The sequence below is a fragment of the Salmo trutta genome, chromosome 9 (assembly GCF_901001165.1).
Source record: "Salmo trutta chromosome 9, fSalTru1.1, whole genome shotgun sequence".
Classification (NCBI taxonomy): Eukaryota; Metazoa; Chordata; class Actinopteri; order Salmoniformes; family Salmonidae; genus Salmo; species Salmo trutta.
The window spans coordinates 1,932,198-1,960,062 of record NC_042965.1 but is presented as its reverse complement, the minus strand read 5'-3'; the positions used below and the strand labels follow the sequence as shown (position 1 = coordinate 1,960,062).

At 43.3% G+C, this 27,865-nt stretch overlaps 1 protein-coding gene across 3 annotated transcripts; it reads right to left on the bottom strand.

Annotated features, from left to right (window-relative positions):
- Window positions 1-30: 30 nt before the first annotated feature.
- Window positions 31-27,242, bottom strand: LOC115199726 (E3 ubiquitin-protein ligase TRIM36). 3 transcript variants are annotated; one of them, XM_029762103.1, is made up of 11 exons: window positions 26,822-27,242; window positions 16,986-17,226; window positions 12,519-12,551; window positions 9,922-10,265; window positions 9,290-9,436; window positions 8,622-8,717; window positions 7,941-8,194; window positions 7,153-7,274; window positions 5,069-5,377; window positions 3,122-3,419; window positions 31-2,844 (listed from the first exon to the last, which is right to left on the bottom strand). In XM_029762103.1, exons 1-11 carry the CDS (start codon window positions 26,906-26,908, stop codon window positions 2,487-2,489), a joined length of 2,289 nt encoding a protein of 762 aa, XP_029617963.1. In that variant the 5' UTR covers window positions 26,909-27,242; the 3' UTR covers window positions 31-2,486. The 3 variants fall into 3 exon arrangements, with proteins under 3 accessions (XP_029617963.1, XP_029617965.1, XP_029617964.1); XM_029762105.1 differs by lacking the exon at window positions 26,822-27,242 and adding an exon at window positions 24,846-25,242; XM_029762104.1 differs by lacking the exon at window positions 12,519-12,551.
- Between the last annotated feature and the right edge of the window lie 623 nt (window positions 27,243-27,865).

The following is a 27,865-nucleotide window of genomic DNA, read 5'->3' as shown; positions in this document are numbered from 1 at the left end:
AATACACACATACCTACAAAGAGAGAACAATTGGTTTAAAACACTAGTTTATTTCATACAAATCAACAAACAGCAAATAAAAAAAAAAGCTTAGTATTTCAAGAATCTGATAACCAACAAAGCTTCATGTTCATTAAAGCATTATACTCACAGAAAGCAAACATCACATCCCATTACTTACAGGAGAAAACAATAGGCCTATTTCCTGCATTCTACGTAATATTGCACACCAATTCATACAGACCTGCACAGCCGAGAGGCATACATACTACAGTTTAAAGTGCTAGCTTGAACCATTTGATTGAGAGTCTGCAGAATATTTGGTTTAACTTACTACTGAAAGCCATATGATTCCCTTTTCTAAAATTAGCAGTGATATGTCGCTAAAATATGCACACTATATAGTAAACCTCTACCATACATCGACCGTGAAAGACACAGCTGCTGTGGCCACCAGTGACTTGACCCAAGATAAGCAAATTAACACAAACACCTAATCTAGGAGACATTCCGTTTGTTCTGTATATAATAATGCATTCTGTGATGAATAAACAAACCTGAACCTGTTAATTAAGTGTATAGACTTTTTAAAGGTGTTTCAGTCATTCCAAAAGGAACAGGTAGAGGTGTTGTGCCCTAAAAGGAATGGTAGAGAATTACTCGAAATGATGCGCACCAATTCTAAGTAAAAGTAATAGGAATTAAGTTTAAAACTACAGATTATGTTACTCAACATGACCTTATAGGATTCAGATAAGCAACAACAAAATAACACCACAAATTCTAGGAAACGCTACACTCAAATGGACCTAAACACATCAAACACAGAAAGGGGGATGTGTATGTTCAGTTTTAAATTGCCCACTTCACAAATGCAGTCAGACATGATTACATCTAGTTCCAATTACAATTTTCCACCAATTGCCCAAGTTTCTATTAAGCCTTGAGAAACTTCACAGCAGATACAAACTGAGAATAAATTGCAGATCTAGATTTTATTTGACAGAAAATGTCACACTAGATATGTACATGGAGGTTAAAATGAAGAGAAAAAAAAGTTAATTCCAGTTTATTATTGAATATATGATATGAACAATCTTAAAGGCTGATATTACGGTATAATAAAATTGTAATGTATTTATGGAAGCTGCAAAGGAAAATGAAGTCCTGTTCCGAGGAGGAAGGTATAGTTTTAAAAGGATCTCCAGGGCCGATAGGAGGTAGGTAGCATAAGGCCCACAGGCCACAAACCTGAGAAAACACACCGATTACCCTTACCCTCAACAAAACACAAACATGACTGGATCTACAGATAGTCCTGTCCAGAAACCCATATAGGAAAGCCAGAGCTGACCAGGGGTGTATTCAGTAGGGTGAAACGTTCACAACGAGATAAAAGTAATGTATAGAGTCAAAATGACACCATTTTCTAGAGGACAGAGAATTTGGTCGATTTGCATAATATTATTTTCTATCTAAATGTTCTGAAACGCCGCACCCTCTTGATTCTCAAGAGCCAAATCAACAACTTGTGTAACAACTGGCTGTAAGTTCTGTAGACTTTTCTAATATGAAGTAGTCAAAAAAGGAACTACATCGTAGCAGAGAGTTCCGTGGAAGTATGTGTAGTAAGAACCTGTCAGGTTTCCTAGGTTTCACATTCTTGGTGCTAAAAGGAAAACATTCACTGCTGTTGAACAACTGCATCCTAGACAGCCGTGTCATAGTTCAATTAATTAATGTCACCATTTTGTGATTAACAACTAAAATCGGTGCGAGCGCAATTTTAACTTGAGATCGACCTGTGTCAACTCACAATTCCAAAAGTTGACACCATGATTTTTACATGGGAAGTCCGAGTTGCACACGCAGATCTCAAGTTTGAATTCCACCCTGCATGTGAATGCCTAGTGTTACAATTCAGATAAATGTGCTCTGCTTTGAAGTAGTGAGTAGGTTGTGAGAGAATATGTGAAAGTTGTGGTAGTCTTTTAAATAAACACCTGTGAGAATGTGTCCAAATTCGAATGCGGTCTACCCAACTGGTGTTGACCGTGAGTCTTGTCAAAGGACATTGATTAGTATACGTTTTGTCTCAGTTTTTGGTAGGGATGTTTCTCAACCGAGGGGATCCTTGTGACTTAGATACACTCTCTCACCTTTGTAACTGATGACTAACCTTGCTGTTTTGCACAGTTATTATTAGACAAATTACAGCATTTGCTAGATTACATATTTATCATGAAAGGCACAGGAGTGGGACTAGCTGCAAGGCTCTTCGGGTTTCTCTTGGCTACATTTTACTGGACTTAGTAGTACAATATAAATAGCTGTTCATTAAAACAAAGAAATGGCATGATGATGTACATACACACAAATCACTACAAAAATATACCTGACTGAAAGCAGAGAGAGAGAGAAACATGAGCTCAAAGGCAAGTGTTAGGAGTGCGAGAGAGACTTTGGTGTGTGGCAGGCCCAACATCTCACATATACGACAGTCGCTTTGCTGTGATGAACTCCTCTAGATGGACCTTGCCGCTACCCATGAGGCCAAACGCGGGATACATTGTACCGGTGCAGTCCACCTGCCGCTCGTAAAGGCATCTCATGGTGTTTGCATCGTAGAAGTAGACACGGCCCGCCTCGTAGTCCAGGTACACGCCAATGCGCTGGGGCATGGGCAGCACCCGGTTGCCGTGGTCATTGCCGGCGGTGGCGGAGGAGATAGATGCTTTGGGGATGAACACTTTGCCCATGCCCACGGTGAGCAGGGTGAAGGGCTGGGACAGGTCGTAGCACGTGTCCTCGCTGCCACTGTCGTGCCCACTGTCGTGGTCATACCTGGAGTTGGAAGAGATAAGAGAAAGCAGCCTACATTTGCAACACATGAAATTATACTCTGACGCACCATCATTATCTGGAAGCCTATTAAAATATACATAATAGTAAACCCACAAAGTAGGGAATAACAAATATTTTTATAAATTGTTGAGAAACTAAGGCCTGGTCCGTGAGTTAGCCCTTAACAGGTTAATGTTTCTTACATCACAGGCTTTGTGACTCAGGCCTGATCCTTAGTGAGTGAGTAATAGAGTAAGACTGAGGAAGTGGGGTTTACCTGGGGCTACTAGAGTCCCGGGGGTTGTGGATCCACTCCAGCAGCTTGGAATCAGAGGCCACGCCCACCTTGACCAGGTAGGAGTGGGGCTCCACACGGAAGGTCCAGTAGTGTCTGCCTTGAGAGATGCCCGTGTCACCGATGATGTAGTCCAGGCCCATGTAGCTGCCTGTCTGCACACGCTCAGCAGCCAGCAGAAAGGCCATGCCGGCCACACTCTCCACCGAGTCACGCAGCTTACTCAACGTCAGCCGCTCCGAGCTGAAGCCGCACTTGTCATTGAACAGGAAGCCAAACACTACAGGAGAGAGAGAGAGAGCAATGATACAAAAGGAACAGCATCAGCCGCACATAGGATTTCACATCATCTTTGGATGCCAGGGAAAGGGTGGACTTTCATAGTGTCACATGAGGGCGCCATTATAAAGATGTTCAAGTAATGAAACAAACTTAAGGAATTTAACACATTTCCAAAACGATACATTTTCAGATGTGAAGATGTACAAAACAATGCTTGGTTTGTTATTTCTCAAATAAGGTCTATACAAATTATTTTCTAGGCCACATCTGCTGCTGAACATAAAAATATTCCAAAAATAGTTACAATGCCAAAGGCAATAACTACTATACACTTAAGTAAAATAATTATGCCTGTGCATTGAACCATTGCATTTTGTCTCCATGGTATGATTTCATTCGTATTTATTCATGTCGATCCCGTAAAAACAAGGGCAAAAATACTAGCCGTTTACCTCTTTGGCCTTTGTTGTGTGAACGGCACAAACTTAATTGAATGGAGTCATCCTAAAGATAAGCTCAATTAAAAAGGATAAGAAAAGGACACATGTATGGTCATACAGCGATGATTCAAGTCTACGCCTACACTGACTGTTGTTGTGATAGGAGGCGTGTTGAAGCTACTGTAATGTCTGTTTGAGGCCAGCGTTGACCCAGAATTCCATCTCATTACTAACGCACTGTGCACCCCACTGCTACATGTGCCCACAGTCCGGGCAAAGGAATGTGGGCTCCCAGTCCCATCACTGGACTTCCATCTACAGTGGGCCCAGCCTCAGTTTACGGCAAACTAATGAACCAGGGGAGGATAAACACTCAATGAAATCCTAACGGATCAGCCATTGTCTATATGCATGGGGGCTTCAGACGGAAGGACGGGGGAGGACTCTGTCCAATTCAGTAGACTGTTGAGGAATTAAAGTGATATCAACCCCTAGAGTGCTCTACAGATGGCATGTGATTGCTATTCAGAGTGCTTAGAACCATCGGAGTCAGAAACAGAGGCTTTGATGAACTGTTACTCTGGACCTCAGCTGCATCTCAACTCTGCTCAGTCGGTCTGAAGAAAAAAATAACTATGATTTCAAAAAGGCAAGTGTTTCTGCGATTCAACAAAGCAGATGGGTCGCAGAAATTATAAATGAATGACCGACCCACCGTAGCTTCCTATGCACACAGTTCACTTTGAACAGTCGAGCATCTGTCAATTTGTAATCTTCCGTGGATCCGACTGCTAAATACCGACAGACTCGGGAGGGGGAAAAAAATAAAGCTTAACTTCAGCCCCGAAGCCCAACACAGGCGGGATGCCAACATAAGACTGAAAATAAGACGTATTTCTTTGTAATTAGGATAATTAGCATCCAACTTTCAGGGCTGCGTTCACAGCCTAGTAGAGATGATTGCTATAGAGCCCAGTACAGAATACTAGTTTTTCCCAGTTCCTACATTTGAAAAATGGAATTGAAGCATTGTTAAATTATTGCAGAGAATTTATTCCAGTAGAGCTTGAAATTATTAGTCTGTCACTGTTTTGGTTAAGGGCCCAGGGCCACCTCTCTCTTCATCAGTGCCAACCATACACATATGGCATCATCATAATCAGTGTTTGGTGTGTGTGTGTGTATGACATCAGTGCCTGGCGCCTACCTGGAGCAGGTGGTGTGTGGAAGGTGACTTCTGGGCTGTAGGGGCTGTAGAGGGAGTTGCGGCAGCTGCGTACCCTGAACGAGTAGAGGCTGTTGGCCTCCAGGTCGCACACCACTGTGCTGGGGCCGTACACCGGGACTGTGGAGCACCAGCGGCTGCTGCCCTCCTCCTCGTCCTTCTCAACACCCAGCTTCCTGTACTCCAGGACCTGGTAGTCTGTGGCCAGGGTGTCCTCAGCCAACTGCCAGCACACCAGGCCTTCGTTGTAGACGCGACTGCGGGACAGATCGATGATGGGAGGGTCAGGGACTGGAGAGGGAGGGGAGGAGAAAAGGTAAATGGCAGAGGGAGGGGTCAGTTTAAAGTGTAATTTGTCTGCAGCCAATTCATATGTTTTTCTCTAAATCGACAAACTAACATAAGTAGGCAAACCTTAGACAAGACTTGTTAGAGCCAGAACGTCCCATACAAACTAATGCTAGAAATGATTTTAAATGGTATTGGTTATTCAGGAAATATAGAAAAATAAACCCCAAAATGATAAGAACCCTAAACTTGATTCAACACATTGGTTTACGTAGTCGCATAAGTTTATTTAAGGGCATGGAGTCGACCAGAGATGAGACTGAACTCATAGACAGACAGTACAGAATATAGACAGACAATGGATAGGACGAATAAGAGAAGCTCTTAAAAAGGTTTCATTTATGCACAGACATTGCCAGGAAAAGCACTTTGCAGAACCCTCTCTCGCTCTCTCCCCATCGCTCACTGCGGATAGAGCTTCCCGTCAAACAGTAGCAGCCAGATCCAGCTAGGGTCCCATAGAATCGGATCAGGGCTGAGGAGGGTGCCGCAGATGGAACTGGGCAGCCTGCAAACCCAGCCGGCACCCGGCCCGAGAGCGCAGCTATTCTCAGAGAAACAGACTATTTTTCAGGCTACAGCCGGGACGGAGAGACAGACTAAACAGAGACGTCAACTTCCTTCTTACTGGCCGTGAGTTCAGACCATACTGCGGTCTCTGGAGGGGCTGGATTAGGAAGGGAGAAAGCACACAACACGATGTCTTTATGGTGGGACACATTGAAATATGGAGCCAGTGTGAGCGTAGAAGACTCCAGAATGGCATCTTGATGAGCAGGGTTGAAATTACACATCGACTCTTGGGGGGATATTTGTGGGAGGTGTCCTTGGTTGTCGCTGTCTCATCCTCAGATCCCCACCCTACAGGCACTGTGAACCTTGGTGATGAGGACTGCCAGACATTTGTTAAATAGGAGACAGTTTTGCATTCTCTGCTCTTTTCATGTCTACCGTCAATTCAATTACTGCTGGGCATCAATTCTTAGAGCTTCCTCCTCTCAGACAAGAGTGCATCATTACCCTCCTGTCCCTCCCCTGCCATTTAGATTAACCACATCAATCAATGGCCTTCCTTTCAAGAGCTTTCAAGCAGCTTTCCCCGCAAGAGAGGGAAAATGGATTACTTGGACGCATTTCTAATATGTAAGCAACATACAGTTGTTTCATATGACCCTTTCATGATCCACTATGGCGCGACAGAGCAGAGCCCTTTATGGTCAGTAATAATTCTAGCAGGAGGGAGAATGGCTGGAGCTCATTCTAAGGACATAGCCACAGGTAGATGACAGTCTATGAATACCCTTCTGCTTACTTCCTGGGTTACACTCCCCCTACTTAATATGCGCATATCAAATCAGTTCCTTTTCATGACAGACAATTATATCCAGCCTGCCTCACAGTGCCCTTTTCTTTAAGTCGGGTCAAAGGGACATGAGAGTCTATGCAAAGCAGTGGACCAGAAAAAGCCCTGCAATGCTCTCAGTGCCAAAATCCCTGCGTGTATATCAGGAATGTAACCGGCTTATTCAATTAAAGGGCTTCTGGTGGCCGGCATCTAAACAGAGAGCAGAGCTCAGGAGGAGGTGTAAGTGACCAACAGGTTGAGGTGACTTAGTGTGGGACAGATGAGGATTGTGTAAACAAATTGAATTTTAGGATTTCATTACGATGTATACATTGTTACATACGTAATACTGGGGGGGGGGGGGGAGTCTTACCTCCACCAAAACAAAGCTCCTTCAGCAGGGTCTCCTCTCTGGAAGTGTCCAGCACAAACTCATCAAAGGAGGGGTCGGCCACGGGGTGGAAAGTCCTCAGAGACTCGGTGGATTTCGCGATCCTGGGAGTGAAAGGACACAAAATGTAGTGAACACTACACGCTACCAAGAAGCCATTCCATCAGAGCAGAATGGAAATCATCTCCTGGGCAAGATAAACGAGTGTGGGAAACGTATGTATTAATGTAACAGCGTTCCTAAAAGTAAAAGTGTGAATAGTCCTCTAGCTGCTTTTTGACTAATGGAGATCAATAAGCAGGATTAGAGCTAGAGCGGGACATGGGGAAAGTAAACAAGGCTTTGTCGTTCCAATTTCTCACTTGGAAAAGGTACCTGGCCAGCCACACCAATGGCTGACCAGATCTCTGGCACACTCACCACACCCACATAAGCTGATTGAATTCTCCAGCACTAAAATAACAGGGGCCAAATCCCCATTAGAAACCTAGAGGTCCAGAGTTGCCACAGGGAAATGACCATGGCAATAGTCACTATGATCAAATAGGCCTGTAATAAAGAGGTTGAAAATGGGCCCTTTGTTTATTAAGAATGGAGGCCAATCGAATTACTGCCCTTTTATAAACAATGGTATTATATCACCATTAGACAATAGCCTTTACCCACAACTGATGACGGGAACCTTTGGGTGACAGTCTCTACTGTATACTATCCATAACAGAGGGCAATGTGGGACTGGGAGTGGCAGTCAGGGCTGGAAAGAGGCTGACCTGGTGTGCAGCTGCTTGGCAGTCTGAACAAAGCAGGACTGGTCTGTCTCCTTGAGGACCTCCTGGGCATAACCCACCAGGCCGCTGTTCTCCAACATGCCCTGGTACTCGTCCACCTGGCCCCGAAGCTGGTCCAGACGCCCCGTCCTCGACTGCTCGATGGAGCGCAGCATCTCAAACTTCCTCTCCTGGAGGGTCTCGAACAGTCGCTCAAAGTGCTCATTGGTCCGACGCTCCGCCAACTGGCCGTTCTCCTGTAGAAGTAAGAGCAGTGTTGCATGACAATTAATTGAAACCTACAACTGCATAGAAGTAGCCTATGGACCAGTGTTTGTGCAATCATGCCACATCATGCCTCCTTGTCATGCCGAAGAGTTTTACATGACAAGGAGTTGGAATGATAGCCCAAACAGATCTGGGACAAGGCTAGCATAGACGTACTATTACAACAAATGAAAACAAGACAGGGACAAAATACATAATACAGTACAGATGAGCAAACGCTTCTGCAGTGGAATTGATGTGAATTAGTATATGTTCCTTTGTTTATGCCTTTATATCCATTTGAATAAGTGACCTTCCTTCTCAGGGCAGACAGAATGTCCCTTTGTTAGTGGACATAACAGACATCTAAAACAGACAACACAGGACTAGTTTAACTCTGTCAACACAGTTACTTGCCTCGGTTTCATTGATCAACACCTCCAGGTGGGAAATCTGAGTCTTCACTTGGTCCTCTTTGCTGATTAAGTAATTGATAGCCTTTGATAGCTTCTCCTGTTGGTATAATAACAACAAAGAACATTAGCATAAATGCTCAATAGATAGAACATAAGATACAAATGATTGCATTAAATATAGATGAGTCTGGCCCGGTGCCCGTGTCCACAGGCCTTTTAGATTACAGAGGACACGGAGTCCTCTGTCCCTCTGCTTTCAGTGGCTGATTGACCTCCCGTCTAGGCGGGGTAGACGAGGTTCGCTTGTTGTTGATGACCACACGTCGATTACACTGCTCACATAGGAAAACTGATCATGTGGACGCGTGCCACTTAGTACAGGTAACTGATCAATATTTCATTAGGGGGCTGAGAAACAACAGCGTCACTGGCCAGTTGGGTAAACATCAACTTCCAAACTATAACACTCTTTTTTCCTGGGGTGGATTCATTAGTTCACACCGTAGCAAAACATTTTGCAACAGAAAACGTTTTGCAATGAAAAACTAATTTATTTTTTGGGACAAATTCAGGTAGTTCACTCCCCGTTTGCTTCCTGGTAAATAAATCAGATTAAGTTCTGGTCAGGTCAAGTGAATGGTTGGAGACATCGTTATCGTCATAAAGTACCTTGAGGATCTTGTAGGCGCTGCTCATGGTTGTGACTTTGTGGTTGGCATGGGAGCCTCCCAGCTTGCACAGGTGACAGACTGGACGCCGGCATACCTCGCAGTACATGTTGACCTTCTCCATCTCATGCTCCGGACACATCAGCACCTGGATGGCCATGAGCACACATTGGATTAGTGCTCATTTAAAAAAAATATATATATTTTTTTTTAATTATAATAATAAAAATAAAAAAATTGTAAAAAAAAAAAGTCAAAAAATTCGCAAACTCGTCACACCACATATACAAAATGGCACAAAGGGTTAGCCCAAAAGTTTGTCAATACTGAATGACATTCTCTCTCTTTTCAATCATCTTTCTATTTATTAGCACTGAACAGGTATCTCCCACAACCTGCAAGTTTCACTGGATTGCAGAAGGACAAAGAAAAGCAGAGATAACACTTATTGTCAGTCGAAATTAAACCAACATCTCTGAAGGCAGCATCATTAACGCAATCAACTCGTCAATGATTGTCCACCATCAATGACATGAGCTGATCCCTGCAATCTAAAACCAACAGCGGAGCAGCATGGTCGAGATCAACAACACAATGACCCCCCCCCCCCCCGAAGTGGTAAATTGTGTCTACCTTGGGCCTAAAGTTCATGGTGGGCCCCACATATTCGTGCTGGGCTTTGGGGGTGCCCCAGGGGTGGTGGAACTTGAAGCACTCGTTGCAGTAGCTGGCCTTGCAATCCATGCAGCTCTTGGTAGCCTCCTGCTGGGGCGGCTTGCACATGTTGCACATGATCGCAACAGCAGCGCGGGCCGCCTGCCGGTAGCGCTCCACGATGCTCTCTAGGGTGAAGTTCCGGAAGAGCATGCTCACACCCCGCTCGCCCAGGTCCACGTCGTGTTGGCAACCCGGGCATGGGAAAGTGGTGATGCGGGGGGTCACAGAGCCACGCCTCCATCCTGGTGAGGAGATAGAGCCTGATACGACAGACAGAACAGCCATTAGAGTGCTAATCACATCAAACTTAGGATAGGCCTGCACAGACAAGCACACACACACACACACACACACACACAGTGTCCTACAGAAACAAACACGGGTCCTTCTCAGACAGCTCACACTACATGGATGGATAACACAAGAGATAGGAAGAGCGTGTTTACAGTGACCTGGACACCAACAGATTCACGTAAAATTAATTACAAATCAGGTGCAAAGTAAAAGGTGGGAAACCCACTAACAGAACCAAAATATAAACTCAAATCAACTTAAAGTTAAGAGAGACTAATATCGATTTCCAGCCAAATGGCTACCTGCAGAGGAAATTCATTTTTTAAATGATTTGTCCAGTTCAATATATCCTAACACTCTCTCACAAACACGCATGATGGATGCAAGCAGCAGAACATTGTGCATTGAATGTACAAAGAAAAATGGCAAGCAAAAAAAAAAAAAATAGATGTTTGTTGAATTTCAGCACACAGACATGCGGTGGGCACAAAGCAAGCGTGTGTGACAAACATGTCTGTCGATGTGTGTGACGGCATGTAGCGATGGGAGACTGAGGGTGCTGATGGAGTAGTGAGTGAGCAGGCTTGGCGTTTTTGGACGGTCTTGGGATGGAAGTTGATAAGGTGGGGGCCAAGTCCTGGCCTGAAGCGGATGGGAGAGGTCAGGGATTAAAAGGACAGTGTACTTAGGCTAGGTGGGTGTGCTGGTCGGGGAGGGAGGGTGTTGCAGCAGCGCGTGTCTGCAGCAAGGTGTACGGTAGCAGGCTGAGGCACGTTGCCTGCTGCTGCAGTGGAAAGAGCTCAGGGCAGACACTGACAAGTCATCGCAAGGCCATTCTGGCAGGGCAAAGGGATACGATTCCTACAGAACCACATCATTAACAACATGATTTGAGTCATCACAATGCGACACAGCCCAATCGCCATAACCAGGACTGCATTACAAAAGGGATGCAGGCGATCTTGCCAGGAATATGTGAATAAACCAAATACTGTACAAGGTAAGAACATACATTTAAAGAGTGGAGTTAATCTTCCCCACACGTTTTTAACTCCTTTATCTTTTTACTTGAAAAATATACTGTCAAGATGAATGGCTTTTAGACTGAAAGCCTTAGGGTGCTTTTAAGACTTGACCTCTATGAAAAAGGGACAACTGTTTTGTATCCTGACTTAAATAATTCTGGTGCCATTTTAAAGAAGTTGTTCAGATGCATAATTATCATGGCATACCATTTTTAAAACATCTACTGAGCACTTCAACACAAAATAAATAAATAAATATTAACATCTGCCAAAGCATTGTGCTCTAGGGTCTTCTCCCATCAAATGATAAGAACATTGCAGAGATTGCTCATGGCGCACAAGCCAAACACATGCGTGTCTAAAGCATTTTCTATAACTGAACCGTGGAGCAAAACATGTTTCTGGAGCAAGCCTGTCAGTGAGACTGTAGGTTGAGGCAGTATAGTCTAGACAATCTTGGTATGTCTAAACAAAATATAATATTTTGTAACATAGAAATAGGTCCCCTGCCTCTTCTGAAAGTACATTTTTTATTTCTTTATTATTTAACTAGGCAACTCAGTTAAGAACAAATTCTTATTTATTATTTACAATGATGGCCTAGGAACAGTGGGTTCAGGGGCAGAACGACAGATTTTTTACTGACCCAACGCTCTAACCACTAGGCTACCCGCCGCCCCAACAAGGTACTTGTCCACAAGGTACTGTATATTTCCGAGGCTACAGGGAGGGGAGACCCCTCTTCATTTGCCCAGGCATTAAGAAATTCCACTTTAAACCCAACTCCTAGGTAACTTCCTGAGCCATTTCGCTTTCCTCTACTCTCCACTCTCTGACTCACATCCCGCCCAGAGCTGTAGCTCACACACTCATTCTCCAACCTACTTTGTAAGACATGCACGTGTTGAAAGCGGAGCACAAAAGCCTGAAAGCACCAGGCTCAAAAAATTGAACAAAACACCAAATGCAGACATAAATTGGTGGGACACACTATACATTTGCGACTTTGCTCAGTAGACTTTTTAAAAAGCTAGAATGCCACGTCTACCAAATCGGCTACATAAAAGGTAACAGGGGCCTACTGTCAGTTGTGTGGTTACATACAGCAGAGTAACAGTTATTTGGGGTTCTCAGGGGATCTAGTAACACTGTACTCACTACTACAGCTATTCAAAAAATGGAACCCGCATCTACCTTTCCTCCCAAACGACCTTCTCTGCAGTGTGGCTGCAAGCAATGGACAAAGAAGTGAAGTGAGACCAACAATTAACATATACAGTATGTTAACAGAAGTGGAGTTAAAACTGATGCACATTCAATTACAGACAAGTGCTAACACACAATAACATGGTGCTTAAAATAAATTACGTTCTTAAAAAGGTTTTGGTGAAAACATATGTGAATCCACAGATTTCAAAACATATATATGCACAGCACCAGTCAAAAGTTTGGACACACCTACTCATTCAAGTCTTTCTTTTTACCATTTTCTACATTGTAGTATAATAGTGAAGGCATCACAGCTATTAAATAACACATATGGAGTCATGTAGTAACCAAAAAAAGTGGTAAACAAATCAAAATATATATTTTTGATTCTCTCAAAGTAGCCACCCTTTGCCTTGCCAGCTTTACACACTCTTGGCATTCTTTCAACCAGCTTCTCCTGGAATGCTTTTCCAACAGTCTTGAAGGAGTTCCCACATATGCTGAGCAATTGTTGGCTGCTTCACTCTGCGGTCCTAAACCATCTCAATTGGGTTGAGGTCCAGTGACTGTGGAGGCCAGGTCATCTGTTGCAGCACTCCATCACTCTACTTCTTGGTCAAATAGCCCTTACACAGCCTGGAGGTGTGTTGGGTCATTGTCCTGTTGAAAAACAAATGATATCCCATCTGGTTTGCGCTTAGTGGGACTGGCGTATTGCTGCAGAATGCTGTGATAACCAGCATGGCTAAGTGTACCTTGAATTCTAAATAAATCACAGACAGTGTCACAAGCAAAGCACCCCCACACCTCCATGCTTCATGGTGGGAACTACACATGTTGAGACCATCCGTTCACCTACTCTGCGTCTCACAAAGACACGGCAGTTGGAACCAAAGATCTCAAATTTGGACTCATCAGACCAAAGGACAGATTTCCACCGGTCTAATGTCCATTGCTCATGTTTCTTGGCCCAAGCAAGTCTCTTCTTATTGGTGTCCTTCAGTCGTGGTTTCTTTGCAGTAATTCGATCATGAAGACCTGATTAATGCAGTCTCCTTTGAACAGTTGATGTTGAGATGTGTCTGTTACTTGGACTCTGAAGCATTTATTTGGGCTGCAATTTCTGAGGCTGATGAGCTTATCCTCTGCAGCGGAGGTAACTCTGGGGCTTCCTTTCCTGTGGTGGTCCTCATGAGAGCCAGTTTCATCATAGTGCTTGATGGTTTTTGCTAGGGATGCACCGATATTACATTTTTGTCCGATACTTTCCTTGCCCCCCCAAAAAAATAATATCAATATTTCAGCAGCCTTTTAAGCATTCTAGTACAGTTAAATAGTTCACACACACACACGGACGCAGTGGTCTAAGGCACTGCATCTTAGTGCAAGAGGCGTCACTACAGTCCCTGGTTCGAATCCAGGATGTAATCACATCCGGCCGTGACTGGGAGTCCCATAGGGCAGCGCACAATTGGCCCAGTGTCGTCCGGGTTTGGCTGGGGTAGACCGTCATTGTAAATAAGAATAAGTTCTTAACTGACTTGCTGAGTTAAATAAAAAGGTTACACATACACACCTGACCAAAAAGTTATTTTGTTGGCATTTACAAATGCCCCCATTATCAGTAAAACAATCAAAACGTATTTCTTTCACTTACTTCCTGTGCTGTTTTGTTGTTCATTTGTTCAGTCGTTTCATTCTCAACCAGGATTTCTTCATGCATGTCAAGCAGTGAAGTTTCAGCTCTGTCTGTCCGTGGCCTCTCTTCCTCGGTGTTCACTGTCACTGTGTGCGTTTCCATCTTGTCCAGCTGTGTATGTAACATTCCACGTAAACCCCGTTTGTCTGCGTCGAAGTAGTGGTCCTTGTACCTAGCATCAAGCATGGTGGCGACACAGTAAAGAGGCTCAGAGAGAATGCCACCGTAGTGCTTGTTCAAAGTCTCGAGTACTTTTGTACGTTTTAACCCCACGGTCTGTCGGCAGTTTTGTTGAGCAATCGTTTCAATGCCATGACAGAGTGTATCATGTCTGCTGCAGACGCAGTTCGAATGGAGCTAGGAGTGTTCCTGTTTCAAACATGTTCTCAAATGCCATTGAAATGGCAGCAGCGGTATGAGAACCAGCACATTTTTGAGCATGCAATACAGCTTTCCTTAGTACGAAATCCTTGTCGACCCACTGTGCTGTCAGACTCATAATGGTTATAGGGCTGACGTTGCTGGTCCAAATGTCAGGTCGTGAAGCTCATGGATGTGAGTTTCAAAAATACTGTGTAACTTCGGTAGGGCAACATCTGAAATATCGTGTGTACCGGGGCTCGATCAGTCGGCAAAAACCAACATCATCCACGACAGAGCACAGTTGATTGTCAAGGGCAATGAATTAAATTATCTTGGCGTTAACGGATTTCGCCTATGAGTTGTCTCGCTGAAATTCTCTCACTCTTTCAAATGACTGCTCGACTTGAACACGTTTAGTATTTTTCTGCTTTTGTTCTGTGTAGCGCTGTATTTTTCGTGGCGTCACCATGTCATCTACTTACGTTATATAGGTATGCACGTCAGCTTTGACATCGGTTTTGCACATCGGCGTTAAACTAGACATCGGGCCGATGCTGGCATTTTTAGCTAATATCGGCCGATTCCGATATGCTCACCAATATATCGTGCGTCCCTAGTTTTTGCGACTGCACTTGAAGAAACTTTCAAAGTGCTTGAAATTTTCCGAATTGTCTGACCTTCATGTCTTAAAGTAATGATGGACTGTTGTTTCTCTTTGCTTATTTGAGCGGTTCTTGCCATAATATGGACTTGGTCTTTTAACAAATAGGGCCATCTTCTGTATACCACCCCTACCATGTCACAACACAGCTGATTGGTTCAAACGCATTAAGAAGAAAAGAAATTCCACAAATGTACTTTTAACAAGGCACACCTGTTAATTGAAATTCTTTCCAGTGGACTTCCTCATGAAGCTGGATGAGAGAATGCCACGAGTGTGCAAAGCTGTCATCAAGGCAAAGGGTGGCTACTTTGAAGAATCACAAATATAAAATACATTTTGATTTGTTTAACACTTTTTTTGGTTACTACATGATTCCATATGTGTTATTTCATAGTTTTGAGGTCTTCACTATTATTCTACAATGTAGAAAATAGTAAAAATAAAGAAAAACACTTGAATTAGTAGGTGTGTCCAAACTTGACTGCTACTGTATAATGAGTTTAACATTCTAAAAACAACAAAAAGGGGTCTAGTCCGAATCCTAATAAAAACAAGGTGAAGAAAACATTGAGGAGTTTCCACAAAACCTGTTAGCTTTTACAGCACTTGACTGATAAATATAGCCCTGAGCTCAGTTCATTTAATCCCTCATTCATTCCTCCCAGGCAGGTTTCGTCACCATGATCATCACCACTGGTCTGACATCCATTCAGCAGAGGTGAAACCTTTAGTGAAATGCTGTCAGAGATTTAAGACTTTTACTGAAAAGTATGTAAACAATGTCTTTTAAGATTTCATCAATGTACTTATAAGAAAATAGTTTACTAAATCCGCTGCAAAAGTACCATGGTTACTAACGCCAAGGGGATTTAAATGAAGTACATGATTCTTAAGATGACTAAAGGATATATTATTTTATTACCAGCTCCAACTCCTTTTCTAAACAGCATTGAATGTTTCCACTGTGTTAATACATGCGGACCTGGACATGAAGAATGGTCACATTCAGGTTCGGGCAAATGGGAATTGGTTGGGCTGTGGGTTCAGCAGCTGTTTTTTTTGGAGTGGCCAGGGACTAGCTCATGATTAAGTAAAAGACTGCCTTGTCTCACTCCGTGCTGTTTGCGCCTTGGATTTAGACATTGACCTCTCAGCTTCCCTTAGCTTCCCCCAAAATAAAGAATGTGACAACCTCCCCCTCCCACCAACAAGTTATTTCATAAGCGTTTTAAATGCTTTATTGGGATAGTCGTGCTTTGTTCCGACATGTGTACATAAATCAAGCCTGTCATCCTATCAAGGTGGTGTAAATGATAGGCATTCCGTGTTAAGAAATTGCTTGGCATTACAAAATATCCACAATACACCTATCATTTAACGTTTTGGGGAAGTGCATGCTTTAAGGGCATGGAACTAGACAGAACAAAAGTGATTAATTGAATAAGCTTGTCGAGTTTCTATACTCTGTTCAAGAAACTTAAGACCCATCTCAAAACTTAATGAGATTAAAGGAAATAGTATGAACAGCCAACATTATGATTTTAAACAGGGTGGTGTCAGTGGTGTCGCCTTTCATTCTACAACACAGAGAATAACTAGGAAAATACAGATGAAACTGGGTATGGCATGTCCATAAAACTTCACTGCAAATTGCATGTAATGTTGCCAGATTTACATCACTTTTCACAATTTAGGCTTGATGATGAATGGCCAAACCCAAACACACCTGATCTTGCAAGCCTATCCAGCCTCTCCATGCTTGGCGAGGGCACTCTGGATCGGGGCCCTGGGCTCCCAGGGAGGGAACACTCTGAGCCTGCATCGAAAGAATCCTCATGGTTCAATAGCAGCAGCTCTCGGACACACTTGTGACAAACGCTGTGCTGACAGGGCAAGATGAGGGGGTGTGTAAACAGCTCCTTGCAGATCGGACAAATGAGTTCACGCTCAATGTTCTTGATAGGGACCTGGTGTGGACACAAACATTAATATTAGGTCTACAGTAAACGTATCCCCAGGCTAATTGCTACCGCATACCAGTTCAACAGAGATGGATCCGGCTGGTGGACGAGACTAGCAACAGCAGCGTTTTCCAAACTCGGTCCTGGGGACCCCAAAGGGTGCACAGTTTGGTTTGATGAGGAGTTGATTTTTTTGAGTCCGCTGTGTATTGCTTAGGAAAAATCCAAAATGTGCACCCCGTTGGGTCCCCAAGACCAAGTTTGGGAAACGCTGGTCAACATACATAGGCTTATGTAAACGCTTTTTAAACATTTCATTTGAAAGAGGCCAGTTTTGATACTGAGACTAGGCATACATTTACAAATGTTATGTGTAAGCTCTACCCTGGTAGCACTAGCGGTTCTGGGGGGGGGCCAGTGCCCCTGTGACAACAATGTTAGACCCCCTTGTGGCCCCCCTAAATGTGGAGTATGAAATAACGTATCTCAGGTCCACAATGTCAGATGACAGATTAAGAAATGTAGGTGTATTAAGTATTGAGTCAAGGAGGGCAAAGGCCTTGAGTCTAGATGAATTTGCTGATCTTTTTGCAAAAAAACCCCATAAAAACCGGAGAATACAGTTGATGTGACCTGATACTGAATATGTAATGCAAATGAAAATTATAATGGAAATGCAAATAAATTGTTGAATGATTATGAACATGGTCTTTTGCCTGCTAATGCAGTGAAGAAAACGATATGACAACAATAGCGTCTAATGTAACTGCCCCCCCCCCCAGTTGAAATGGTCTAGAACCGCCACTGCCTGGTAGGCCATGCACATAGCTAGAGAAGTTCATGCATCAGCTTGTTGGTTAGCTGAGGCAAAAATGGTTAGAGCAAGCAATATCCTCAAAGGGGACAGCTATACGGACACACCTGGTGCCCAAAATGATGACGTATGTTGAGCAGCGAGAGTTGAGTGGAGAAGAACGGATTTGGTTCGGTCATCCTGATGAGCCCTTCCCAGCTATCTAGTTTAAAGATGTGGCTAGAAACTTCAGAGAGAATTCGGAACCTGTCTGCCGAAGTTTGGCCTTGGGAGCATGTTTAGAAATTCTTTTTTTTATAAAAATGTGGACGTTAGTTGTATATTTTTGGTGAAAATCACTATAATAAATGTGCTGTAGCTGACACCCTGGCCTGATATTGGCTACACTATCAAGCTACTTCACTTTACTGTGGCAAGCCGGCTTGCAGCGCAAACTCTCCTCCATTGAGCAGTAGACTGTATCACAGTGACATCCAGATGGTTACTGGTACCAAATACCAATATTACAAGTGATTTATTGTGTAGGCGGTTATCCTACTCTAAATAAAAACCAAGTGGGATAAGCAAAACATTTTAATATAGATATATAACTCAGCAAAAAAAAAAAACGTCCTCTCACTGTCAAATGTGTTTATTTTCAGCAAACTTAACATGCGTAAATATTTGTATGAACATAACAAGATTCAACAACTGAGACATAAAATGAACAAGTTCCACAGACATGTGACTAACAGTATGGAATAATGTGTCCCTGAACAAAAGGGGGGGGGGTCAAAATCAAAAGTAAGTCAGTATCTGGTGTGGCCACCAGCTGCATTAAGTACTGCAGTGCATCTCCTCCTCATGGACTGCACCAGATTTGCCAGTTCTTGCTATGAGATGTTACCCCACTCTTCCACCAAGGCACCTGCAAGTTCCCAGACATTTCTGGGGGGAATGGCCCTAGCCCTCACCCTCCGATCCAACAGGTCCCAGACGTGGTCAATGGGATTGAGATCCGGGCTCCTCGCTGGCCATGGCAGAACACTGGCATTCCTGTCTTGCAGGAAATCACGCACAGAATGAGAAGTATGGCTGGTAGCATTGTCATGTTGGAGGGTCATGTCAGGATGAGCCTGCAGGAAGGGTACCACATGAGGGAGGAGGATGTCTTCCCAGTAACGCACAGCGTTGAGATTGCATACAATGACAACAAGCTCAGTCCAATGATGCTGTGACACACCGCCCCAGACCATGACAGACCCTCCACCTCCAAATCGATCCCGCTCCAGAGTACAGGCCTCGGTGTAACGCTCATTCCTTCGACGATAAACGTGAATCCAACCATCACCCCTGGTGAGACAAAACTGCGACTCGTCAGTGAAGAGCACTTTTTGCTAGTCCTGTCTGGTCCAGCGACAGTGGGTTTGTGCCCATAGGCAACGTTTTTGCCGGTGATATCTAGTGAGGACCTGCCTTACAACAGGCCTACAAGCCCTCAGTCCAGCCTCTCTCAGCCTATTGCGGACAGTCTGAGCACTGATGAAGGGATTGTGCGTTCCTAGTGTAACTCGGGCAGCTGTTGTTGCCATCCTGTACCTGTCCCGCAGGTGTGATATTCGGATGTACCGATCCTGTGCAGGTGTTGTTACACGTGGTCTGCCACTGCGAGGACGATCAGCTGTCCGTCCTGTCTACCTGTAGCGCTGTCTTAGGCGTCTCACAGTACGGACATTGCAATTTATTGCCATGGCCACATCTGCAGTCCTCATGCCTCATTGAAGCATGCCTAAGGCACGTTCACGCAGATGAGCAGGGACCCTGGGAATCTTTCTTTTTGTGTTTTTCAGAGTCAGTAGAAAGGCCTCTTTAGTGTCCTAAGTTTTCATAACTGTGACCTTAATTGCCTACTGTCTGTAAGCTGTTAGTGTCTTAAAACCTGTTGGGGATAGGGGGCAGTATTGAGAATTTAGAAAAAAATATGTGCCCATTTTTAACTGCCTCCTACACCAACTCAGAAGCTAGAATATGCATATTATTGTTCAGGTTTGGATAGAAAACACTCTGAATTTTCTAAAACTGTTTGAATGGTGTCTGTAAGTATAACAGAACTCATATGGCAGTCAAAACCCTGAGACAAATTCTGACAGGAAGTGGATACCTGATGTGTTGAATTACCTTTAAGCCTATGCCATTGAAACACACAGGGGCTTATTAATCGTTGAGCACTTCCTATGGCTTCCACTAGATGTCACCAGTCTTTACAAAGTTGTTTGAGTCTTCTACTGTAAGAACTGAACGAACAAGAGCCTTGGAACGGTGGTGGCCGACAAGACTCTGGCGCGCGAGTTCATGTTGGGTACTCTTGTTCCAATACGTTTTAAAAGAGAATGCAATCGTCCGCCTTGAATATTATTCATGTTCTGGTTGAAAAAGGCACTAATGATTTATGCTATACAACGTTTGACATGTTTGAACGAAGGTAAATATTTTTTTCCCCCTCTTTCATGAAGAGAAGTCCGGCGGGCTTAGATCATGTGCTAACAACACGGAGCTTTTTGGACATAAATTAAGAGCTTTTTCGAACAAAACTACATTTGTTATGGACCTGGGATTCCTGGAAGTGACATCTGATGAAGAGAATCAAAGGTAATGGATTATTTACATAGTATTTTCGATTTTAGATCTCTCCAACATGGCGGTTAGTCTGTATCGCAATGCGTATTTTTCTGGGTGCAGTGCTCAGATTATTGCAAAGTGTGATTTCCCAGTAAGGTTATTTTTAAATCTGGCAATCCGGTTGCGTTCAAGAGATGTAAATCTATAATTCTTTGAATGACAATATAATATTTTACCAATGTTTTCAAATAGTAATTATTTAATTTGTTGTGCTGATTTGACTGGCGGTATTGGAGGGAAAAGATTTCCTCAACATCAACGCCATAGTAAAACGCTGTTTTTGGATATAAATATGAACTTGATAGAACTAAAAATGCATGTATTGTCTAACAGAATGTCCTAGGAGTGTCATCTGATGGAGATTGTCAAAGGTTAGTGCATAATTTTAGCTGGTTTTCTGCTTTTGGTGACGCGTGTCTTTGCATTGACAAAACATTACACACAGCTATTTTCAATGTACTGTCCTAACATAATCTAACTTTATGCTTTCGCCGTAAAGCCTTTTTGAAATCGGACAACGTGGTTAGATTAAGGAGATGTTTATCTTTCAAAGGGTGTAAGATAGTTGTATGTTTGAGAAATTTGAATTATGACATTTAATTGTTTTCAAATTTGTCGCTCTTGATATGTCACCTGTTGTTGATAGGGTGTACCAGGGGTGGGACGCTTGCGTCCCACATAGCCCATAGAGGTTAACGACTGTTCCACAGGTCCATGTTCATTAATTGTTTATGGTTCATTGAACAAGCATGGGAAACAGTGTTTAAATCCTTTACAATGAAGATCTGTTTAATTATTTGTATTTTTATGAATTATCTTTGAAAGACAAGGTCCTGAAAAAGGGACGTTTCTTTTTTTGCTGATTATATATATATATATATATATATATATATTGTAATGCTCTACTTGTCAGTGTTCCAAACGGGACATTATTTACCTAATAATGGTATTTTTTTTTTACCTAAAACACTCAAACACCAGTTACAATTCATAGATAGCGGTGCACTGGAATGACATTCAGTTGAAGTGTAATGGCATTCACTCATGGGATGGGTGGCCAAAAATAAACTACCTGAAAGCCACACCCCTAAAGAACCACAAATATGATCACAGACGCATACAGTGCCTTTGGAAAGTATTCAGACCCTTTGACTTCTTACACATTTCATTAACAGCCTTTTTCTAAAATGGATTAAATTGTTTCCCCCCCCTCAATCTACACACAATACCCCATAATGACAAAGCAAAAACAGGTTTTTAGAATTTTTTGCAAATGTATTAAAAATAAAAACGTAAATATTTACATAAGTATTCAGCTGCTTTACTCAGTACTTTCTTGAAGCACCTTTGGCAGCGTTTACAGCCTCAAGCCATTTTGTGTATGACAAGCTTGGCACACCTGTATTTGGGGAATTTCTGTCAGGTTGGATGGGGAGCGTCGCTGCACAGCTATTTTCAGGTCTCTCCAGAGATGTTCGATCAGGTTCATGTCCGCTCAAGGACATTCAGAGACTTGTCATGAAACCACTCCTGCATTGTCTTGACTGTGTGTTTAGGGTCGTTGTCCTGCTGTCCTGCTCTCATCCTTCTAGACCTATCTGCTGCCTTTGATACTGTGAACCATCAGATCCTCCTCTCCGAGTTGGGCATCTCCGGCGCGGCTCACTCTTAGATTGCGTCCTACCTGACAGGTCGCTCCTACCAGGGGTGGCGAGAATCCGTCTCCGCACCACGTGCTCTCACCACTGGTGTCCCCCAAGGCTCAGTTCTAGGCCCTCTCCTATTCTCGCTATACACCAAGTCACTTGGCTCTGTCATGTCCTCACATGGTCTCTCCTATCATTGCTACGCAGACGACACAATTCATCTTCTCCTTTCCCCCTTCTGATAACCAGGTGGTGAATCGCATCTCTGCATGTCTGGCAGACATATCAGTGTGGATGATGGATCACCACCTCAAGCTGAACCTCGGCAAGACGGAGCTGCTCTTCCTCCCGGGGAAGGACTGCCCGTTCCATGATCTCGCCATCACGGTTGACAACTCCATTGTGTCCTCCTCCCAGAGTGCTAAGAGCCTTGGCGTGACCCTGGACAACACCCTGTCGTTCTCCGCTAACATCAAGGCGGTGACCCGATCCTGTAGGTTCATGCTCTACAACATTTGCAGAGTACGACCCCGTCTCACACAGGAAGCGGCGCAGGTCCTAATCCAGGCACTTGCCATCTCCCGTCTGGATTACTGCAACTCGCTGTTGGCGGGGCTCCCTGCCTGTGCCATTAAACCCCTACAACTCATCCAGAACGCCGCAGCCCGTCTGGTGTTCAACCTTCCCAAGTTCTCTCACGTCACCCCGCTCCTCCGCACACTCCACTGGCTTCCAGTTGAAGCTTGCATCTGCTACAAGACCATGGTGCTTGCCTACGGAGCTGTGAGGGGAACGGCACCTCCGTACCTTCAGGCTCTGATCAGTCCCTACACCCAAAGAAGGGCACTGCGTTCATCCACCTCTGGCCTGCTCGCCTCCCTACCTCTGCAGAAGCACAGTTCCCGCTCAGCCCAGTCAAAACTGTTCGCTGCTCTGGCACCCCAATGGTGGAACAAGCTCCCTCACGACGCCAGGACAGCGGAGTCAATCACCACCTTCCGGAGACACCAGAAACCCCACCTCTTTAAGGAATACCTGGGATAGGATAAAGTAATCCTTCTTACCCTCCCCCCCAGAAAAAGATATAGATGTACTATTGTAAAGTGGTTGTTCCACTTGATATCATAAGGTGAATGCACCAATTTGTAAGTCGCTCTGGATAAGAGCGTCTGCGAAATGACATAAATGTAAAATGTAAATGGAAGGTGAACCGTCACCCCAGTCTGAGGTCCTGAGCACTCTGGAGCAGGTTTTCATCAAGGATCTCTCTGTACTTTGCTTTGTTCATCTTTCCCTCGATTCTGACTAGTCTCACAGTCTCTGCCGCTGAAAAACATCACTACCACCATGCTTCCGTCTGGCCACTCTACCATAAAGGCTTGATTGGTGGAGTGTTCCTTCTGGAAGGTTCTCCCATCTCCACAGAGGAACTCTGGAGCTCTTTCAGAGTGACCATTGGGTTCTTGGTCACCTCCCTGACCATGGCCCTTCTCCCCCATTTTGCTCAGTTTGGCCAGCTCTAGGAAGAGTCTTGGTTCCAAACTTCTTCCATTTAAGAATGATGGAGGCCACTGTGTTCTTGGTACCCTTCCCCAGAGGTGTGTGCCGACACAATCCTGTCTATGCGCTCTATGGACAATTCCTTCGACCTCACGGCTTGGTTTTTGTTCTGACATACACTGTCCAACTGTGGTACCTTATATAGACAGGTGTGTGCCTTTCCAAATCATGTCCAATCAATGGAATTTACCACAGGTGGACTCCAATCAAGTTGTAGAAACATCTCAAGGATGCTCAATGGAAACAGGATGCACCTGAGCTCAATTTCGAGTCTTATAGCAAAGGGTCTGAACACTTATGTAAATAAGGTATTTTTGGTTTTAATTATTTTTTGCAAAAATATTTCTAAAAACCTCTTTTCACTTTGTCATTATGGGGTATTGTGTGTAGATTGATAAGAACAAAAATATGAATGCAATTTTTGAATAAGGCTGTAACGTAACAAAATGTGGAAAAGGGGAAGGGGGGCATAAATACTTCCCGAGTGCACTGTATGTCACTGTGCTTCTATGGCTATATGTACAATGTCACTGCCTACTTCATTTAACATGACAGCTCATAATCCAGTGCCTTTATCACAGTCAACACCTATATTTTAGCTTAAAACAAAGAAACATTCTCAGCCTCATGGCAAACTAGCTTGCTGGGAAGGGTTCATCAGGATGACTGACTGAACCGAATCCATTCGTCTCCACTCAACTCTTAGCTGCGCGACATACTTCATCAATGTGTGCACCGGCGTGTCGGTATAGCCTCTCCCTCAAAAATAGGTAGCACAGAAACTTCCATTGCCTTATTTTACAGTTAATTATTACTGTAAAATTAGCCTATATAATTTCGACCACGCCATTTGAAATGTGAAAGGCAATGATGAATCATTAACCTTCCCCGAGGATGTTGCATATCATTTTGTATGATTAAAACTAGTACATAGACTAGTCACTTACCGGCAAAATTGAGTTACGTCGCGAGACTGCAGACATGATGAATGAATATATATTTTTAGCGTCGTTTAGCTTGTTAAAACTTCTCCAACGTATGTTGAAGATGCCGACTTCAGCAATCACGTTGTCGAGTCGACAATGAATTAAACACCGTGAATAGACGCTATGGATGGGATCGAGTGTCGTGAATCAGCAACAGTCTGAAAGGCTGCTGCATTTCAAGCAATGACGGACAGCAAAACTGTGTGGGGCGGGGTGGAGACACTGAAATCACCATAGTAACAATGCGGCAGCCCTGAGTATTCAAAAGACTGGGAGGGCAATAGGATCAGGTTTCACTGGACCAAAACTCGAGGTTATATTGTTGCACCTACCACAATTGTTACTGTTAGGCCTATTATTTGTATACCGAACAAAAAATATAAACGCAACATGCAACCGTTTCAAAGATTTTTCTGAGTTACAATTCATATAAAGAAAATCAGTCAATTGAAATAATTTCATCTGCCCTTATCTATGGATTTCACATGACTGGGAATACAGATATGCATCTGTTGATCACAGATACCTTAAAAAAAGGTAGGGGCGTGGATCAGAAAAGCAGTCGGTGTCTGGTGTGACCATTATTTGCCAACTTTGCATAGAGTTGATCAGGCTGTTGGTTGTGGCCTGTGGGATGTTGTCCCACTCCTCTTCAATGACTATGCAAAGTTACTGGATATTGGCTGGAACTGTAACACGCTGTCATATGTAAATCCAGAGCATTCTAAACATGCTCAATGGGTGACATGTCTGGTGAGTTTCCATGAATTGTGTAGAGATCCTTGCGACATGGGGCCATGCATGATCATGTTGAAACATGAGGTGATGGTGGAGGATGAATGGCACGACAATGGGCATCAAGATCTCATTACAGTATCTCTGTGTGTTCAAATTTAACATAGATAAAACGCAATTGTGTTCATTGTCAGTAGCTTATGCCTGCCCACTCTGTTCAAAACAGCAAACAGCTTGTCCACACGACACCATACACGTGGTCTGTGGTCGTGAGGCCAGTTGGACATACTGACATATCAAATTCTCTAAAACAAAGTTGGAGATGGCTTATGGTAGAGAAATAAACATTCAGTTCTTTGGCAACAGCTCTGGTGGACATTGCCAATTGCACGCTTCCTCAAAATTTGAGACATCTGTTTAGATCGTGCATTCAGTCATAGCACTATTATTTTTAGATAATTAACATGGCACTTCATGGACTATGAGTGTCTTGAACAGTAGCCCTAAGCTAATTTGTATAAATTGCCTAAAGCTTACCCTACCAGTTTAGCAGTGAAACATGTTTGCACAACATGTTTGCACATGGATGGTGCATCCAAATAAAGTTCTCCCCAAATGCAAATATTACATGGGTAGGAGTAGGCTGTTTACAGAAATTATAGTCATTAATAATGTATGTTCATAGGCCTGGTCTATTCCCCTACTCATCTTGTTCAAAAGCCTACAATATTTCTAATGACTGCAATTTAGCATGCTTTTGCATTCTATTCTTTATGCAACCCCTTGGTATCCTGCAAAGCATAATTCATATATTTAAATTCAATATCTTAATTTATGAGTTACATCATCTTACTATAAGAGATCAGGGCATTTAAAGGGGATACACTAAAATATAGGATTTAATAGAGATTACATGGAGAGTAAAAACATCTTTGTGAATCTTGCACCCCACATGAACTGCTCAAGTCACACTTTCAGATAGCATAGATACAATTTTTATTTTACAGCAGCCCATATTTCATACACGTGTTATCTTTATGTCCCCGATCCCGTTCCAAAGGACGGCACAAAACCTTGAGCATCCTTCCTCTCCACCTAGATTACACACCTTGATCTAGCTGACACCATACTGAAGATGTCAGCGTGGCTTCAATAGGCTACAGATGTTTCATTTCCATAAATCATATCTGACGTTCACTTACCTCTCCGGCTGTTATTCGCTGGACTATCTGCTCGACCAAACCCGGTAACATATCCTGATTTTCTTCGGTATCCGCAGTATCCGACATAATGACTTATAATGTCGAGAAAATGCAGGGATTATAATTAACAAAATGGGTTAATAACAAATAAATAGCCTAACAAATACTGTAAAAAAATCGATTGGCTTCCCAAAGAGAGAACGTAACATTCGGAGAAATATGGTTGCATCTTCATTCTCAGTACATCGAGCAGCCTAAGTAGCATACAATTCATTCCCCAGCTGCTTGAGGAGAACATTTTGCAAGATTTATCAAGAGAAATCATCTTTGACGCGTAACCCCGCCCTCACTGTACATCTCAGACGTGCGTTAAACCGCGCAGTTAGACATCAGCAGGATCACCGGCGACGTCTTCAAATGAGCCCTTTGTATTCCACCCAACAAATTAATAAGACTATGGCTATTTTGAAATTACAGATAATAATCTCATGATGTTTGGGAATATAATGGATTTTACTGAGATAAAAAGAAGGAATTAAATTGGAGTCACCTGATTACGCATTCAACAGTGCCTTCATGTATGCATGAAAGGCCTATAAAGAGTTGTTTAGCCTACATGATAGTTCATTACAATCTGAAAGCACATAGGCCATGCCTTTTTGCCTAATGGTTTACGCGTTCTTTTGTTCAATTTGTTTAACAATTTTAGCAACAATAGTCTTTAGAGGCTAAAGCCTATTGTGGTCTTCCCAGCATCTCCCTTCAAATAAATGATCTCATGCTGTAACGAAAACCACAATTTAAGACAAGCGTTTTATGATAAACCTGTTAATTATATTGAATAGGTCGGCGATTTATGATAAACCTGTTAATTATATTGAATAGATCAGCGATTGAGAGGATTAAATTGGGCATAATTGCTGCGATGCCACTTGTTCCACGCAACGCGACGGCGTCACCAGATGGCCGTTTCAGGCGGATGGTTAAAAAAAACCCACAAAAACAAGCGGAGATCTTTGAAAGCCCATGTCATGTCTTACAACC